Source organism: Panthera uncia, chromosome F2 (genome assembly GCF_023721935.1).
Source record: "Panthera uncia isolate 11264 chromosome F2, Puncia_PCG_1.0, whole genome shotgun sequence".
Lineage (NCBI taxonomy): Eukaryota > Metazoa > Chordata > Mammalia > Carnivora > Felidae > Panthera > Panthera uncia.
In genome coordinates this window covers 65158934-65177049 of record NC_064812.1, presented here as the reverse complement: position 1 = coordinate 65177049, position 18116 = coordinate 65158934, and the positions used below count along the sequence as shown (strand labels likewise).

At 36.1% G+C, this 18116-nt stretch overlaps 1 protein-coding gene and 1 long non-coding RNA gene across 4 annotated transcripts in view; one reads left to right on the top strand and one right to left on the bottom strand.

Annotated features, from left to right (window-relative positions):
• Positions 1–203: 203 nt before the first annotated feature.
• Positions 204–18116, top strand: part of LOC125924855 (uncharacterized) — a 58203-nt gene continuing 40290 nt past the window's right edge. Inside the window, exons 1-3 of the long non-coding RNA XR_007458604.1 lie at positions 204–396; positions 7536–7676; positions 10276–10319. This is a non-coding gene — a long non-coding RNA (uncharacterized LOC125924855). The remainder of the gene's footprint in view (positions 397–7535; positions 7677–10275; positions 10320–18116) is intronic.
• The window catches only part of PPP1R42 (protein phosphatase 1 regulatory subunit 42), a 53061-nt gene continuing 36166 nt past the window's right edge, over positions 1222–18116 (bottom strand). The window contains exons 8-10 of one of the 3 annotated variants that reach the window (XM_049633671.1): positions 15446–15577; positions 7920–8079; positions 1222–1522 (exon numbers count right to left, since the gene is read on the bottom strand). In XM_049633671.1, the coding sequence (XP_049489628.1) occupies positions 1477–1522; positions 7920–8079; positions 15446–15577 (338 nt within the window). In that variant the 3' untranslated portion in view covers positions 1222–1476. Of the gene's footprint in view, positions 1523–7919; positions 8080–15445; positions 15578–18116 lie in introns of those variants that run through there. The other 2 variants (XM_049633673.1, XM_049633674.1) reach the window with 2 other exon arrangements.

The window sequence follows — 18116 nt, the reverse complement described above, 5'->3', positions numbered from 1 at the left end:
AGACTTGATGTCAGGCGGAAGAGCAGTACCGGGCGAGGTTCGCGCCCACCTGAGGGGCTCTGCCCGGAGCTGAGAGTCATTAATCAAACCGTCCGGCGGGGCGGGGCTATAGGGGGCGGGGCTTCCGCCTGGCCCCGCCCTCGCCCCCGTCGCGGTTCACTTTGAGGCGAGCCTGCACGCCCTGCCTGTCGAGCGTCCGCGGTGTTGAAGGCCCCCTGAGTTACTGCGCCTCGCCGCGGTTCTTCAGCCCCGGACCCAATCTGAGCGAGGGCGCCCCTTAGGCAGACGCAGAGCTGAGGCGGGAACCCTGGCGTTTTGTGGAGAGTGACTTTTAATTTTCTGAGGAAATGTGAAGTGTGCCGTTGCCATGCGCTAACCTATTATTCTACCACCAAGGTAAATGTTTCGTGTGCCCTAATTACTTAAAGCACCTCCACCTCTGTAGTTCGTGACTAGTTTATTGAGCCGCTCAGAGATAATGCTCCCACTGTGGTACTTGAAGTTCCTCAGACCAGTGTAAATGGCCCTGGGATCGCGGTCGCTTCTCCCCGGGGGCGCGGACCGTTGTGGGCTGCCTCCGTAGCAAACGCCGGGCCCCGGTTTTTTCCCTTCTTTTTTTTTTTTTTTTTGACCTAAAATTGGTCCTGGCTCCGCCCCCCTGCGGGGAACTCTCCTGAGAAGTCCTGCACTTGGGAAGACCCGCGGGAAGCGTGGTCCTCGGGCTGTGCGATGAGGCGCTCCAGCCAAGGCTCTTTTAGAATGCTGGCTCTGGGCCTTGGCCTCTTCCGAGCCGGCCTGGGAGGCGCTGGGCCCGGGACGCCCCGCCTCTGTGGCTCCCGCCGGCCCTGGGGACCCATGCATGGCCTTCAGAGGTGAAGTCCTAGTGGACGCACGGTATTTTCTAGAACGTAATTAGTATATCCTTGAAATAATTCCTACAATTCGAAGAGCAGGACATTTAGAAATCTTCCATCTTCCTTCGACTCAAGACAATATCAAATTTAAAATATCATTAATGAATTTGCTCTTGTATATGCGACATCATTTCTTTACAATAGATTTTTAAATTGGAACTGTTAAGTAGTACGTAGTAATGGTGACACTAGTATTTTAATGTATCATTCCACACATTATATTAGTGAATCAGTATATCTTCAATTCCCATTCAGTAACTGTAATTAGATTTACACTTTAGAAAGGAAAGTGGTTCAAAAAAGGATTACTTTCTTTTGATGAATGTGGAAGCACATCTTTATTTTCTCAGTAAATTGTATGTGATGAGGCATAAAGCAATTGAAAAGCAATTTTCATTTTCTTTACATAATGAGATACCATAAAGCTACAAATTGCAGAAGATGCTATTGTCTAGTACTGTAAAGGTAAAAAACAAATGTTAAAGAACACTTAAGGACGAATTTACTTTTTTTTTTTACAAACATTTCTTTTGGGTTATGGAGAAGGTGAAATTCATATATATCATTTTTTTGTCAGCAAGCTTTCACATTCCTTCAAAGAGGGATTCCTGTATTAATAGAGAAAAAAAGAGCAATATTATTTCAAAAATGAAATTCATCCAAAACGCGCACAAACATACAGACTCTATAATACAACAATAGTAGAAGCTAATCACTAGAAAAGCTAGTCACCAAACTGTGTGAATCTTCTCAGGCTTTAAAAAGCAGAAGGAAAGATTTCCCCACTTCCCCAGAGTAGGGAAGAATGTGGAAAAAGTATGTGTTAGGAAAAGTGTGGAAATAAGAATTTTGGAAGGAAGGTGGGCTGAGGCTAGAGTGAAGCAAATTAGGTGCCTAGGGCTCCTTAACTTTTGCACCCTTGACATCTCACATGCCTCATTCTAGCCTAGCCTGCTAAAGCCTTGTCTAAGTGCCAGAGGTGGGGTGGAGGTGGGGGCACCAGCGAAGCTCTTCACTGATGACAGTGGCTGGAAAATGGATAGCTTTGTTGCCCCATAGTCAGGTTCAAAAGAAAGGACTGAGGAAACAATACTGACCACTGTGGGCCACCTGGTCATATCTGCTGCTACTCTAAGCAGCCTCTCTGAATCCTCTGATGATTCTAGAGTAGTCCTAATTCCTGTGAGAAACCATGTTCCCCGTTAAATTAAAAATAGAAGATGAAAATCTTCAAATGTTCGACATTACATAAATTAGTAACAGGTACCTTACTTAAGTTTTTATATTTGCTAAGTGCTTTACAAAAAAGCACTTTATTTTTTCAATCAGTCTACAAAAACCCTTTGAGGATTTTACATTTTGTGGTTGAGAAAATAAAGCGCAGAGAGATTAAATAACTTGTGAAGGTCACACAGCTAATAAGTGGCAGAGAGAGGATTCAAGGTAGACAGATTGACCCTAATGCTTTTGCTTTTTACCAGACTATCCTATTTAATATTTGTAGAGTTCTTCATTATTTGCCAGACATTTTTTGTATCTATTATTTCAATAAAGTTAATGTTTTAACTTGACTCCCTATTAACAACTCAAACACTATTTTCATGGTATAGTATATTATTCTTTGGGAGTTCTTGTTTAGTCTTCCAGAAAGTAGAATGCTTTAGAGTGCTGTGGATTTTTTTCAGAGTGTGGTGTAGATCTTAAAATTAGATGTCTTTCTAAATATGCCAATTTGTCATTAACTCACCATCTTTATAATGTAAAATAATGTATCAGTGAAGAAAATATATTGCTGCATTTTATATGTATAGATGTATAATATAGTAAAACAATAGGTTTTATATAATCAGTGCTTTTTTTCACCTGTCAACTATTTCCCTTAATTGTTTAGTTAAGGTATAATTTGCATAATTAAATTCACCCTTGTGACTATATAGTCCAGTAAGTTTTGCTAAAAACTACCACAGCAAAGAGATGCAGCATTTCACCTTCCCACCCTTACATTGCCTTGTGCTGACCCTTTGCATTCTACTCCTAAGCCTTGGCAATTGCTGATCTATTTTCTGTCTCTGTAGTTTCACCTTTGCCAGAAGGTCATAGAATCATACAGTATGTAGCCTTTTAAGTTGGCTTCTTTGACTTATAATGCTTTTGAGATCTGTCCATGTTGTTTTGGGTATCACTAGTTGATTTTGATTTTGAGTAGTATTTAATTTTGAGTAGTATTCCATTGCATGGATTTACCACTGTTTGCTTATCCATTCCCCAATGGGAGAGCTTTGGGTCGTTTTCACTTTTTGGTGATTATGAATAAACCACTATGAACATTTGGGTACAGAGTTTTATGTGAGCATAGGTGTTCACTTCACCTTGGAGTGGGACTGTTAGATGTGTTAAGTACATGTTTAATTTTATAAAAGTATGTCTGAATATTTTCCAAAGTGGCTGTGCTATTTTTGCGTTCCTACCAGTAGTGCACAAAAGTTCCAGTTGCTCCATATCTTTGCTATCATTTCCACATTCTTTGTATCCATTTTAGTAGATTTTTTTTAAGAAAAATTGTTGACTCAATATTTTAAAATCAGTTGATTTCTTAATCTAGATATCTTGCTTGCCAGCTAGTCTGATTTCTCAGGTTCAGCATGTCTGCTGGCTATACTGTTTTGGAGTAGAGTGCCTTTGCAGTAGAGTGCCTTTGGAGTAGAGTGCCTTTGCCTTTGCAGGTGCCTTTAGTTGGGCATGTACTCTCCAGTTGACCTCAATCACATTCACTTTGTTTCCCTTATTTTACCTACCTATGCCTGAGCGTGTTTTTGAGACCCCCTTGCAGAATAGTTGAAGACCTGGCTTTTACAGTCAGTGACCTCAATTCAAGGTCCAGCTATGCCTTATGGCAGTTGTGTGACTTTGGGCCCCTTTCTGACTGTGCCTCTCTAATGCTCATTTTCCCCATCTGATTCTTATCTCAACAGGTTCTGCTGTTTTAAAAAATTTGTATGGGTAGTTAAGATTCAGGTATCAAAGTAGACATTTTAAAATTGAAAATATTGGGGCACCTGGGTGGCTCAGTCGTTTGAGTGTCAGACTCTTGGTTTAGGCTCAGGTTATGATCTCACAGTTCAGGGGTTCAAGCCCCATGTTGGACTCTGTGCTGACAGTGCTGAGGCTGCTTGGAATTCTCTCTCTTCCTCTCGCAGCCCCTCCCCACTGGCTTGCTCTCTTTCTCAAAATAAAATAAACTTAAAAATATATAAGACTTCTTTAAAAAATAAAATGGAAAATTACATAATTCTTAAAAATTAGATCTTACATAACTCTTTTCCACAGAGTAAGCCATTGACAGAGTTGAAACTAGAAGTCACAAAACCTAGCTTAGATTGTTCTAAAAAAAAAACAAAACAAAAAAACCTTGTTGCTTACCACTATTGCTCTTTTTGAGAGGGATGTCCTAATTTAAGAAGGGTTCTTTAACAACTAACTGCAAGTCTTATACCTACATTATTGATACATAGAAGTTTATTTTGCATATAAAATTAATTAGACTGATGTTAGGTTTATCACAGCACAATTAAAGGCATTTAGAGTTTTGCAGATGGGTTCATGTCAGATCATCCCAGAGTTTGCAACTAAAAATATTACTGAAGTTTTAAAACTCTTGAGGCACATAGAAGATCTGTTGTTACAACTGTTCAAACATAATCTTAGCAGTGGTGAAGGCAAGTTATTTTTACTGTTTTTAAAGTTCACTTTTTAACTCAAAGAAACCTAATACTTCCATATTGTAACTAAAGATAGTAGGTATTTTATAAATAGTTAAGTAACATACATTGAACATTTCCTGTGAATTATGGGTCCCAGAGATTCACATTCCTTGAAGGTATCTGAAACTAAGGTCATTCTAACCCAGCTACACAGTTATTTTTACAGTAACAAAAGAGATGGATTGACTCTATGGACATAGCTTAGGGTTTAAAGATAAATAATCAAGTAACAATTTGCTTCCTTCAGTGTGCAGTGCTCTACAGTATTCTCAGTGGATCTTATTTACAATATGTAAATGCATTTAATGTCTATTTTAAAATTACTAAGTCTCAAGCACCTCCTAGCATGATTGAAAAGAGAGGAAACATCTGTCAAAAGTATTTACTGTGACAAACACAGAAAGAAACAATCTTTTTAATACCATAAATTATTTTTAATTGAATAGTCAAGGCATTTGTTTACAGCCAGCCTTTAAATAAAAAATAGTTTTGAACTAATCTTTAATTAAAGTGTACATTGATAGTATCAAGTTCAGTTTGAGGGTCAAAAACAACGTCAATGAGTCTGACTTTTTCCTCCCTGTAGGGAAAGCAGGCTTGTATAAATATACATGAGCACAGACTGCACACATTTATAAAGAAGGTGGAAAACATTCCCCTGTCATTGGACAGATGTTGCTTCACTGTGTTCACATAGATACGGGCACAGCTCCTAATGTGCAGAACCTTAAAGGAGCATGGGACACATACTTTCATCATTTTGGAAGAAGACTCTAAGCTCCTTTATGCTTCTGAGCATTAAATGTAGACTGTAGGTGACTTGTCTGCTGATGCTAGCTCATTCTCCCCTTAAAGTAATTAAGGGAAGGAGTTGCTTTACTCAACTTTCTAGATTTTTAGATATGAAAAATTCTTTGTGTTTGGGTTAGGTGTTTTTTTTTTTTTTAACACTTTAGTGACCTAGCTTTATTCTCATTATCTCTTAGTTTTATGCTAACTTCATAAAATGTTAGAAGTAGGCACACAATAAAAATCTTTATCAAGAGCTTAATGAAATTCCATATTGATCACCTTTTAATAAAGAGAGGTAGAACTGATAGTCCCATTTAGTAAGACTTAAATATTTTTATGATACCAAAATGATGTTTTGGTATGCCCTCAGTAAAAATGTTATCTGAAGAAATAGAAAACTTTTAATTTTTTTTTATGTTTTTATTGATTTTTAAGAGAGAGATGGAACGTGAGTGGGGAAGGGGCAGAGAGAGAGGGAGTCACAGAATCCAAAGTAGGGTCCAGGCTCTAAGCTGTCAGCACAGAGCCTGACGTGGGGCTCGAACTTGTGAACCGTGAGATCATGAACTGAGCTGAAATCAGACGCTTAACCGACTGAACCACCCAGGCACCCAGAAATAAAAAAAACTTTAAAACAAAATATTTATGTAATATTTTTTCACATTATAAAACTGAAGACTTGGGATTGAACATAATTGCCAGTGACAGAAGCAGGACATTCTTTATTTTCTTCTCCCAGGAGCCTCTCTATTCTGCCAGCTTCTTTTAGAGCAGCCTATCTTTGCAGTACATACTAGTTAAAGATGCATTTAGCTCTGTATTTAGTGTTCCTAGTTAGGAAAATGAAGATAGAATGATTTATTTGCTGTTTTGTCAGTGAGGTGATTAGAGCTTTGCTTGGGACTGTAGAATATATGGTATGTGCGGTAGTTCACAGCTGATCTAACATAGTGTGTGTGGCAATGTATAGAATTTACCAACATTGTTTTCTGAGTCTGCGTCCATTTTTATTGTTTTCCTTTCCACCTTGATGATATGTTAGCAAGATCTTTCAAAATTCTTGGCAAAGAAACGAAACTGAAGAACACTGTCATGGAATTGACACTAGTTGTGTAGATCTTTAAGAAACTACCAGGGTGCCATGGACAGAGTGGCTATGGTTTTGGTGGTAACGACAAAGGACATAAGCAGTAAAGCAGACTCTCACGCAGCTTCTGTGTTTTTTGTTTTTGGTGAATGGAGATGAGGCAAGACTAGGACTCTCTCCATTTCCTTTTTCCTCTCCCCAAATAAAGCATTTCCCAGACTCAGAGGACCCTTTCTCCCTTATGCCTCCATCCCAGCAAGCCTAAGCCACTCTTCAGGGAATGGGGGTAGGACAGTGCAGCAGTGTTGTTCATAGGTCTTCTCTAGGTGGGCTTCATTAAGTAATGCTAAGTCACCATACCTTGACTAGACTCTGCAAAGAGGGTCTCATGATAAACCTACCTGATCTTCAACAGGCAGTTCTGGAAAAAGGAAATCTATACTAGAGTATGTACCCTGGCTCTGATTACTTTCTCAATGAAATATGCTGTTGCCTCCTTCACTATATTGTAATGACTACTATGATATGATTGGAAGATCAATAGAGCAATCATATGGACTATAAATGAGAAAAAGTTGAATGAATAATTTATAGGATGTATTAGGATCTGGTTTATAATGTTCATAGCATTTATCACACTCTACAGTAATTGTATCATATTTGACTCTCCAACCAGCTTGTTGCAAGATTTTTGAGATCAGGACTATCTCATTTGAATTTTTATATTCAGTATTGCCCAGCATATGACAGGTACCTATTAGTTTTATGAATAAATGAAGTTCTTTTCTGGTATGGTTTATCTTTACATTGAAGCAATATCATTTTTTAAAACTGAAAAAGCAATTTCCTCCTTAAAGTTGATTCGTATGGAGCTACATTATACATACACTCAAGGTTTAGAATAGTAACTCTTAAACTAATTTTTTACATCATAAACCCCTTTGAGAATCTAATGAAACTTCTAATGTCTCCTGCCACCAGATGCCCTTGGCACAGTCATCTACTCACTAGTGGACCACCCATCATCAACTGGGCCTCAGGCTCCTTTGATATGATCCCTGCTCATTTAGACATCTTTACCTGCTGTTTCTGGGACTGTCCTGAGTCATTTGCCCTACCTCAGTGAGTATATGTAGTCTGTGACTCCCAGCTCTTCTTGAACTAGTCGTTCTACCACAACTGTGTGATTATTTGAGTAGACCAATGATGAACTGAACTATTTTTGGGGGTGGGTGTGCTTGGTCAAGAAGAATTGAGAACAGAGAACAAGAAGACAGCTGGAGGGACTTTCTTCCTCTATGTTGTCGATAGGGTATCCCATCTTCCCCCAAGAAAGAAATCACATAAATATTTGAAAGAACCTACCCCATATCTTCAGCAATTTTAGGTTTATCTTCTTGGGAGCTTTCTGAGGATGCATTTCCATTTGCAAGGTTTCTTGGTATATCAGAGAAAAAGACTAATTTTGGCTTACCCACCTGTGGGTAATAAACAGGAACTATGTGATGGATTCTTTCAAAGTTACCTGTAGTGTACAAAGAATTAAAAGCATTCTGCTTTGAAACTAATAACTAAATTGTAAACAAGGCTTATAACAGCATTAGAGTATCTAAAATTATAATTTATGAAATGGAATTAAAGTTAAATAGATCCACAGTAAGACCAATTAAAAACTTATATCCCAGATAAAGTATCACAGACTTTCATACATAAAAACCTACCCAGGAAAATTTATGGTCAGCCCTCATTGATAAAATGTGTACACCAATGTTAACATAAGTATTAACTTTCCTTGCATTCTGCTCTTCTGAGTTTAGTTTTTCAGAGTGTTAGGCATTTAGAGAGTATATTAGTTATGTATAGTTTACATATAGTTTTTGTAGTACGTTCATACCTTTATTTTGGTACTTACCATTCCACATCATTTTCCTGTTTACAGATCCTCCTCCCTTTCCAGCGGTTATTTCCCTTTGAATGGGGACTGTTTTATTCACCTTTAATTACAGTGCCTAGCATAGTCCTGTGCTCAGATATTTATTAAATGAATAAATGAATGTTTTCAGAGAAGCACTACAAAAGATATATACTGAAAGATATGCATATGTTTTGGATTTTATTAAAGTGTTTGATTTTGTTTCCAAATTTGGGTTATATAGTTAAGTGGCTATATTTAGGACAAGATTTTTTTTATCATAAGATACTTGAAGTCTGAAGTCATAATCCCTATTAATCTTATCATAATCCTTGAGGTAAAGCTCCAAATTTATAAGGCTATCAAAAATACGTAAAAGGTCAGGAAGTACAAAAATTACTATCTTCCTAAGAATTCCTGTTCACTGACAATGTATTTGTACAGCATTGTCTTTAAAGTATTCATTTCAGCTCTTCTAAAGACCTGAAGGAATATTGTGGATTTTAAAAATACGTAATATATATTCCAAACTTTAATTCATGCTTTCCATTTTTCTTTTTTGAGCCATACTAACAGAGCCTTTGTATAAAGACCATAGTGTTAAGTTGTTGGCCACATACCTAAGGATAGAGTTATTGTGTGCTACAAACATGTTTTCACAGACGTCACTGATTTTAAACCTGAAAGGCTCAGAACTGTAGCATTTGTTTAGATAGGGATGGCAAATGTGTAGGAGGTGAGAGAGAAAGATATCTACAAGTAGCCAAGGGAGAATAACTAAGTGTTCCTGAGGAAAACTCAGATAATTTTCTGTCACAGCTAGTCAGCTTTTAATTTTTTTTCAATTTTATTTTAACTGACCTTAGAGTTTGTTTTTCAATATAGTAAATCATATAATCTACTTAAATTTTTTTATATTATCCCATTTTTCGCTGTAGTTCCTTTTTATTTATAAAAATTATTTGTTTACATTGTCACATAATTACATATCTGGAGATTTTCTTAAATCCCCACCAATTTGAAGTGAATTTCTTTTTTTTTTTTTTTAATTTTTTTGATGTTTACTCATTCTTGAGAGAGAGAGAGACAGACAGACAGACAAAGCATTAGCGGGGGAAGGGCAGAACAAGAGAGAGACACAGAATCTGAAGCAGGCTCCAGGCTCTGAGCTGTCATCACAGAACCCAACGCGGGGTTCGAACTCACAAGCCATGAGACCATGACCTGAACTGAAGTCGGATGCCCAATCAACTGAGCCACTCAGGTGCCCCTGAAGTGAATTTCTATGTAGAGCAGACATCATTGTCCTTGTATCCAAGCACAGTTGAGCCAGTCATTGCTAGAGCAGTCACTAGAAGCCAAGCTGTTTGATGAAGTTAGGTAACTTTGATTAATCTCTGTACCCCTTGCTATCTTTGTGACCTTAGACAAGTTATTTCATCTTTCTAAAACTCAGCTTTCTTGTCTACAAAATGGATGTAATAATTATTTTCTCCATAGGTTATAGTGATTAAATGCAGTGATGTTTATAAATATCTGAAATGTTTAGTACAGTAAGAATTACTTCTCTTTTCTTCCCTTACCCCGTTTTCTTTATTTCCTAGACTGATGTGCTTTCTGTTTTAAATTGTTAATGATTATTAAAATAGCAACTACAATAAGGTATGAAATGATACTTTTGTACTATGTAACAGCCTATTTGGCTTTTTAAAAAATTTATAGTTAGAGGAGTTAAAATTTTTTTAATTTAAATTTTATTAAGTTTTTAATTTTAATTCCAGATAGCATACAGTGTTATATTAATTTCAGGTGTACAATTCAACAATTCTCTACATTACTCAGTGCTCATCGTGGTAAGTGAACTCTGATCCCCTTCACCTATTTCACCCATCTCCCCACCCATCTCCTCTCTGGTAACCATCAGTTTATTCTCTGTAGTTAAGAGTCTGGTTTTTGGTTTCTCTCTCTCTCTTTTTTTTTCCGTTTGTTCCTTTGTTTCTTAAACTCCATGAGTGAAATCATATGGTATTTGTCTTTCTCTGACTGACTTATTTTGCTTAGTATTATACTCTCTAGCTCCATTCATGTTGTTGCAAATGGCAAGATTTCATTCTTTCTTATGGCTGAATAATATTCCATTGTATATATACACCACATCTTTATTCATCTATCAATGGACACTTTGGCTGCTTCCATAATTTGGCTATTGTAAATAATGCTACAATAAACATAAGGATGCTTTTACCCCTTTGAATGAGTGTTTCTCTATTTTGTATATGTTTACTGGATTGTAGGGTGGTTCTTTTTTTTAACTTTTTGAGAAACATCCATACAGTATTCCATGTTAGCTGCACCAGTTTGTTTTCCCACCAACGTGCACAAGAGTTCCTTTTTGTTGACATCTTTGCCAACACTTGTTGTTTCTTGTGTTTTTTATTTTAGCCAATCTGACAGGTGTGAGGTGATACCTCATTGTTGTTTCGATTTGCATTTCCCTGGTGATGAGTAATGTTGAGCATCTTTTCATGTGTCTATTGGTCATCTGTATGTCTTCTTTGGAGAAATGTCTGTTCATATCTTCTACCCGTTTTTTAATTGGATCATTTGGTTTTTTGGTGTTGACTTGTGTAAGTTCTTTATATATTTTGGATGCCAAACATTTATTGGATATATCATTTGCAAATATCTTCTCCCATTCAGTAGGTTGTCTTTTACTTTTGTTGTTTCCTTTGCTGTGCAGAGCTTTTTTTTTTTTTTAATGTTTGTGGTAAAAACAGTTAACATGAGATCTACCTCGTTAATGAATTCTTAAGTATACAATACATTGTTTTTGATCATAGGTGCGATAGATAATGTAAATCTCCAGAGCTTATTCATCTTGCTTAAGGCCCCTTGATTAGTAGCTCCCCATTTCCTCCTTACCCCAGCCTCTAGCAACCACCTTTCTACTCTTTGATTCTATGAATTTGACTGTTTTAGATACCTCATATAAGTGGGATCATGCAGTATTTTGTCTTTCTGTGACTGACTTATTTTATTTAACATAATGTCCTCAAGGTTCATTCATGTTGACACATGTTGTAGAATTTCCTTCTTTTTAAATGCTGAATAGTATTTTATTGTATGTATATACCATGTTTTCTTTATCCATTCATCTGTCAATGGACATTTAAGTTGTTTTTACATCTTGGCTCTTGTGAATAGTGCTGTAGCAAACACAGGAGTGCTAATGTCTCTTCACGATCTTAATTTCAGTTCTTTTGGATGAATACAGAAAACTGGAACTGCTAGATCATATGATAGTTCTACTTTTAAATTTTGATGCACTACCATACTATCTTTCATAGTGGCTGCAGCATTTTGCATCCCCATGAACAGTATGCAAGGGTTCAAATTTCTCTACATCCTCACCAACTCTTGTTGTCTTTTGTTTTTTTGGTAATAGCCATCTGACAGGTGTGTGGTGATACCTCATTGTGGTTTTGATTTGCGTTTCCATGTTGATTAATGACATTCAGCATTTTAAAAATATACCTTTAGGGGCGCCTGGGTGGCTCAGTCGGTTAAGCATCCAACTTCGGCTTAGGTCATGATCTAGCGGTTTGTGAGTTCGAGCCCCACGTTGGGCTCTGTGCTAACAACTCAGAGCCTGGAGCCTGCTTCAGATTCTGTGTCTTCCTCTCTCTCTGTCCATCCTCTGCTCACGCTGTGTCTCTCTCTCCTTCAAAAATAGATAAACGTTAAAAATTTTTTTTTTAAATATACCTTTAGGCCATTTGGGGATATGCTTGTTTGAGTCCCTAGCCCATTTTTAAATGTGGTTGTTAGTTTTTTTTGCTGTTGAGTTGTAGCAGTTCTATATATTTTGGAACTTAACCCCATATCAAATGTATAGTTTGCAAGTATTTTCTACCGTTCTGTAGGTTTTCTTTTCACTCCATTATTTCCTTTGCCAAGCATGAGCTTTTTCATTCAATGTACTTCCTATCACTTGTTTGTTTTTGTTTTTGTTGCTTGTGTTTTTTGTGTCATATCCATGAAATCATTGCCAAGACCAATGTCATGAAGCATTTCTCCTATTTTTTCTTCTAGAGTTTTATAGTTTCAGGTCTTATGTTTAAGTCTTTAATCCATTTTGAGTAGATTTTTGTGTATAGTATAAGATAAGTGTTCTTTTGTGTGTGGATATCCAGTTTTCTTAACAATTCAGTATCCTTTGCCTACTGTGTATTCTTGGCACCCTTGTTGAAAATCAGTTGACCATTTATAGATGGATTTATTTTTGAGTTTTATATTCCATTCCCTATATCTGTATGGCTTATGGTTTTATGGTTTTATGGTTTTATGGTTTTATGCCAGTTTTGATTACTGTATCTTGTAATACATTTTGAAATCAGGAAGTGTGATGCCTCCAGCTTTGTTCTTTTTTTCTCAAGGTTGATTTGGCTATTTGTAGTCCTGTATCGTTCCATATATATTTTAGAATTGTTCTTTTCAGTTCTGTGAAAATGCCATTAAGATATTGATAGGGGTTATACTGAATCTGTCAACTGCTTTGGGTATTATAAACATTTTAATAATATTAAATTTTCCATTTCATGAACACAGGATGTCTTTCCATTCATTTTTGTGTTAATTTCTTTCATTAGTGTTTTGTAGTTTTCAGTATACAGTTCTTTCATCTTTTTTTTTTTCTTACCTTCCTAGTTAAATTTACTTGTAGGTGCTTTATTCTTTTTTGTGCTATTGTAAATAAGATTGTTTTCTTAATTTACTTTTCAGATAGTTTGTTGTTACTGTATCTATATGGCTTTAACGATTGCTTTTTTAAGTTAGTGGTCACACTAGATTATGAAGAAATTAATGAGGATTTTATTGAGAAAATCAGATGTGAGGGTAATTAAAAATTTTTTTAATGTTTATTTATTTTTGAGAGAGAGAGAGAGAGAGAGAGCAAGCGAGTGAGAGAGGGGCAGAGAGAAAGGGAGACACAGAATTTGAAGCAGGCTCCAGGCTCCGAGCTGTCAGCACAGAGCCCGATGTGTGGCTTGAACCCACCAACCGTGAGATAATGACCTGAACTGAAGTCTGACGCTTAACCGACTGAGCCACCCAGGTGCCCGACAGTGTAATTTTTTTAAAGTATAAATTTTAGGGCACATTATAATCGTTATTTTGTTGAATTTTATTGGAGAAGTTAAAAACAGATTAACCTAATTATTTCTGAAGTAGGAAGAATTTTTTTTTAATCTATTAAGATGGAGAAAACTGCATTATTTTTAGAATAGGTTCAATTTTTGGGTGAGGACTGGTATTGAATTTTGTGAGTATTTCAATATTAAGAAAGTACTTTGGCATCTTTGGTATAAAACTGAAAACACGTAAAATACTGGAATTTTTATCCTGGATCTGGTTCTGCCCTTCAAAACCAGCCAGGGATCGATGGAGGAGAAGAAATGTTTCCTGTCCATTTTATAGGTTTCAGACCTTGAAAAATTCACATTGCCAGCACAGTATCATCACTTATGAGTATACTGTCAGTTCAGAAAGTCCCATTCTTCAAAATGATTTCCCATAGTTCATATTCAGTGGACATGATACGGCAAAATCATCAGAGATCCATGTCTTTCCATCTCTGCTTCTACTCACCTCAACCTCCTTGTTCTAGATTGTCAGAGCTCCTAGGATGTGGTATCCATGCATAAAGCCTCACTACAGTATTCTAGTTTCCCTTTCCGTATTCCCCTGGCCTAACCCCTTTCTATGATCCCATCCCATTAGCTGTGAAATGAGGACTGTTGGCATTCAAACACTATCATGGAACAGAGGTAGAGGCTTATTCCAATGTTGTGGACTATAGAATCTGTGAAGAATGAATTCTAGGATGCTCCCAAATGTGATAAAGATAATTGTGGGGCACCTGGGTTGCTCAGTTGGTTAAGCATCCAATTTCAGCTCAGGTCATGATCTCACAGTCCGTGAGTTCGAGCCCCGCGTCGGGCTCTATGCTGACGGCTCGAAGCCTGGAACCTGCTTCGGATTCTGTGTCTCCCTCTCTCTGACCCTCCCCCGTTCATGCTGTGTCTCTGTCTCAAAAATAAATAAACATTAAAAAAAAAAGATAATTGTTACATGTTACACTTGGCTACATTTAGTTGCATTAGTTAGGCAAGGGAGGTTGACCTGTCCTTTGTAATATATGTAAACTTGGGGTGCCCAGGTGGCTCAGTGGTTAAGTGTCTGACTTGGCCTCACATCATGATCTCACGGTTCATGAGTTCAAGCCCCCACATTGGGCTCTGTGGTGATGGCTCAGAGCCTGGAGCCTGCTTTGGATTCTGTCTCTCCCACTTTCTCTGCCCTCCCCTGCTTGCGCACATGTGCACACACTCTCTCTCTCTCTCTCTATTGAAAATAGAATAAAACATTAAAAAAAAAGAAAATGTAATGTAGAAAACAGTAAGCATATTATAATCAAATTCAAGTCAAATTCAAGTGGTGGGGCATGTACATAAGAAAGGGGACAGGCTACAGAGTATAGACCACAGATATGGTTGTCATACATTTTTATTTTTTATCCTGATGGAAAATGTGATTTTTGCACTGCTGCTAAACAAATGTACTAGTGACTTAGGTTTCACAATTTATGTAGCTGATTGTTGTTTCACCATTTACATAATTAAATCATGTACTTTTGCCAGATATAAAATTATACATTTTCCTCCACCCTCATGGCTCTGTTTTCATACTGACACATTCAGACTCAATGTGAACTGCTTTTGTTGATAGTAGCCACCATTTTCATATGTAAACATTGCAGGTGGAATTTCTTAGGAATTGTAAATAAGTTTAAAAAAAAACCCAAATCTTAAGCAAAGAATCTAAACAAAAGTTTCTTATTTCTTGGGGTTTTTTGTGTTGAGTAGAACATTCCCTTTGCTAGTAGAAGTGATCAACGAATGAATGACAGTCTGCTTACTTATGTATGAGTTACTTGCATCCTCGTTTTTACTGTTCTTTTTCTTGCTGATTTTCTTGGCATCTTTGGATGCTTTCCAATTTATTAGGAATTGTCTTTCCATATTTTTAATTTCTTTTCCATCAAGAAATTCTAGAGAAAAATACATATGTTAAAAAATACAGTATTTAAATATATAGGTAATATATTTAAATTATATCTGAACTTAAATTATACCATAAGTTGAAGTAATTTCTTTTAAAAATTCCTTATTTGCACATCTTTGTTCTTGTTGAGCTTTTATTTATTTTTAATTATTTTTTTCTGATTTCAAAAAAAATATGTGCTGATTATAAACAACTTAAACACAGTGGAAAAAAACATAAAAAGACTGTGATTACTACCCATACCTCTCCTTCCCATCACTGACAAAGATAATCACTGTAAACAATTTGATGTATGGTTTCCCTTCTGGGGTCTTATATAAACTATATTGTTGTTTTTGAAAACAAAAATGTTGTCATATTCAACAAAAATTAGATGCTATCTATTCATTTCCATATTATGGTTATTATTCTTAGGAAAAAGCAAAATATATTTTATGTTAAAGTGAATAAGAAGTTTTATACATTTAGCCTGGTATTTTAAAAGCACATATATTAATAATGCTTACTATATTCTAGGATATAAATATAATAGGAACAACCCACAAATCTAGCTTCTTGGTTCTATGAAGATTTCAACTACATTTATATCTTGTTCCCCTAAAAAAGTTATGAAAATTGAGCATCTTAAATTACACAAAAAAATTTTTGTAAGCTGTAAGATATTTGGAAAATACAAAAGTGGAAAAAGAAAGAAATTAATATTGCCTATATCTACAACCAGAAATAATCACTAAAGGCCACTAACAGTATATTTTTAACATTTTTTGTTTTCTGTTTATGTGCCCATGTATGTGTATATGTGTGTGTATATTATATAAAATTGGAACTCTATGCAGTATTACATTCTAATTTTCAATATTGTATTGTGATCGTTTTACCAAGTCTTTCTTTAAACACAATTTTTAATGGCTGACAGTATTCCATTATATATGTATACATAATACATATATTATAAAATATTAAACTATTCCCTTATAGGATATTTTGTGTTACATGTAATCACATGAATACAGGTGGCCTTCACCTGATAAAAAGACTGTCTTTTCTATATAGTAGTTTTTGGGCCTTTATTTTGTTTGTTTATTTATTTTGAGAGAGAGAGTGAACAGGGAGGGGCAGAGAGAGAGAGAGGGAGAGAGAGAATCCTAAGCAGGATCCACACTGTCAGTGCAGAGTCAGATACAGGTCTCCCTCCCATGAACTGTGAGATCATGACCTGAGCCGAATCGAGTCAGAAGCTCAACTGACTGAGCCACCCAGGCACCCTCTATATGGTAGTTTTTTAAATTAAATATATCTTTTCTCTTATCATCCATGTAATGTCTTCCACTGGATTCCAGAGTGAGAAAAGAATGTAGTAAAAAATTTTAAATCAGGGGCACCAGGGTGGCTCAGTTTGTTAAGCATCTGACTTCAGCTCAGGTCATGATCTCATGGTTCATGAGTTCGAGCCCCTCATCAGGCTCTGTGCTGACAGCTCAGAGCCTGAAGCCTGCTTCAGAATCCGTGACTCCCTCTCTTTCTTTCCTCCTCCCCAGATCATGCTGTCTCTCAAAAAACAAATAAATGTTAAAATAAAATTTTTTTAAGTAAAAAAATTTTGAAATCATATTCTTATGGAGAAAATGACAGTAACCTGATAAAATATTGATTACACTACTGAAAGTATTAACATTGCCACTTAAATATGACTCATAATATTGTTAGACCCTATGTACAAAATAAAGTGATGAAACTGGAAATATAAAGAACCACAAACCTTAGAAGTACAATTGTTTACAATTGCCTTATGTACTTATTTTAACTGAAATTAATACTCTCCAAATTATAATGTAAAAAATTGGTTAAAAGTTCTATTATCAAGCATCTTAGTATTTAGCACTTTACATTAACAGTTATTATTTTATGCTTAGTTTTCCCAACCACTTGGATTTATTGATATCTTTTTAAGATTTGTTTAATTGTATAATTTGTTAGTGTATTTTTGGATGTGATATATGTAAATCAATACATATTTTTAAAACATCTATTATAAAGATAAAGAATGAAAAATCCAAGTCCTTTACCGTGATCCCTTTTTCCTCATGTTAGTGTTCCAGACAGAGCTGAGTAGTGACTAGGAGACTATGCCTCAGTAAGCCTTATTTCATGTTTTAGCAAATGATCATGTAGAGGTGGTTCAGGAGGGGAAGCCAGGTAATGGACATAAGATCAGAGACCTATGAGATTTGTTTTAATGAGTTGTTCTTAACATAAAATTTGTTTCCACTCATGCTAAGTACGTTGCTTGTCATTCTGTTTAGTGAGGACTGGGTTACTTACAAAGCATGAAATGCCTCCCCACAGTCCTTACTGGGACACATCAAACCAGTCCTCAATTCACTTTCTATATTTTGGTTTTGTATTTAGGAAGAAAGGACATGAAAATAAGACAAGTTAGAATCAGAGAAGAGACTGAAAAGACGTATAGTGAAGTGTTAACAACATATTTATGGTGGGATTATGAATGATACTCATTTTCTTTT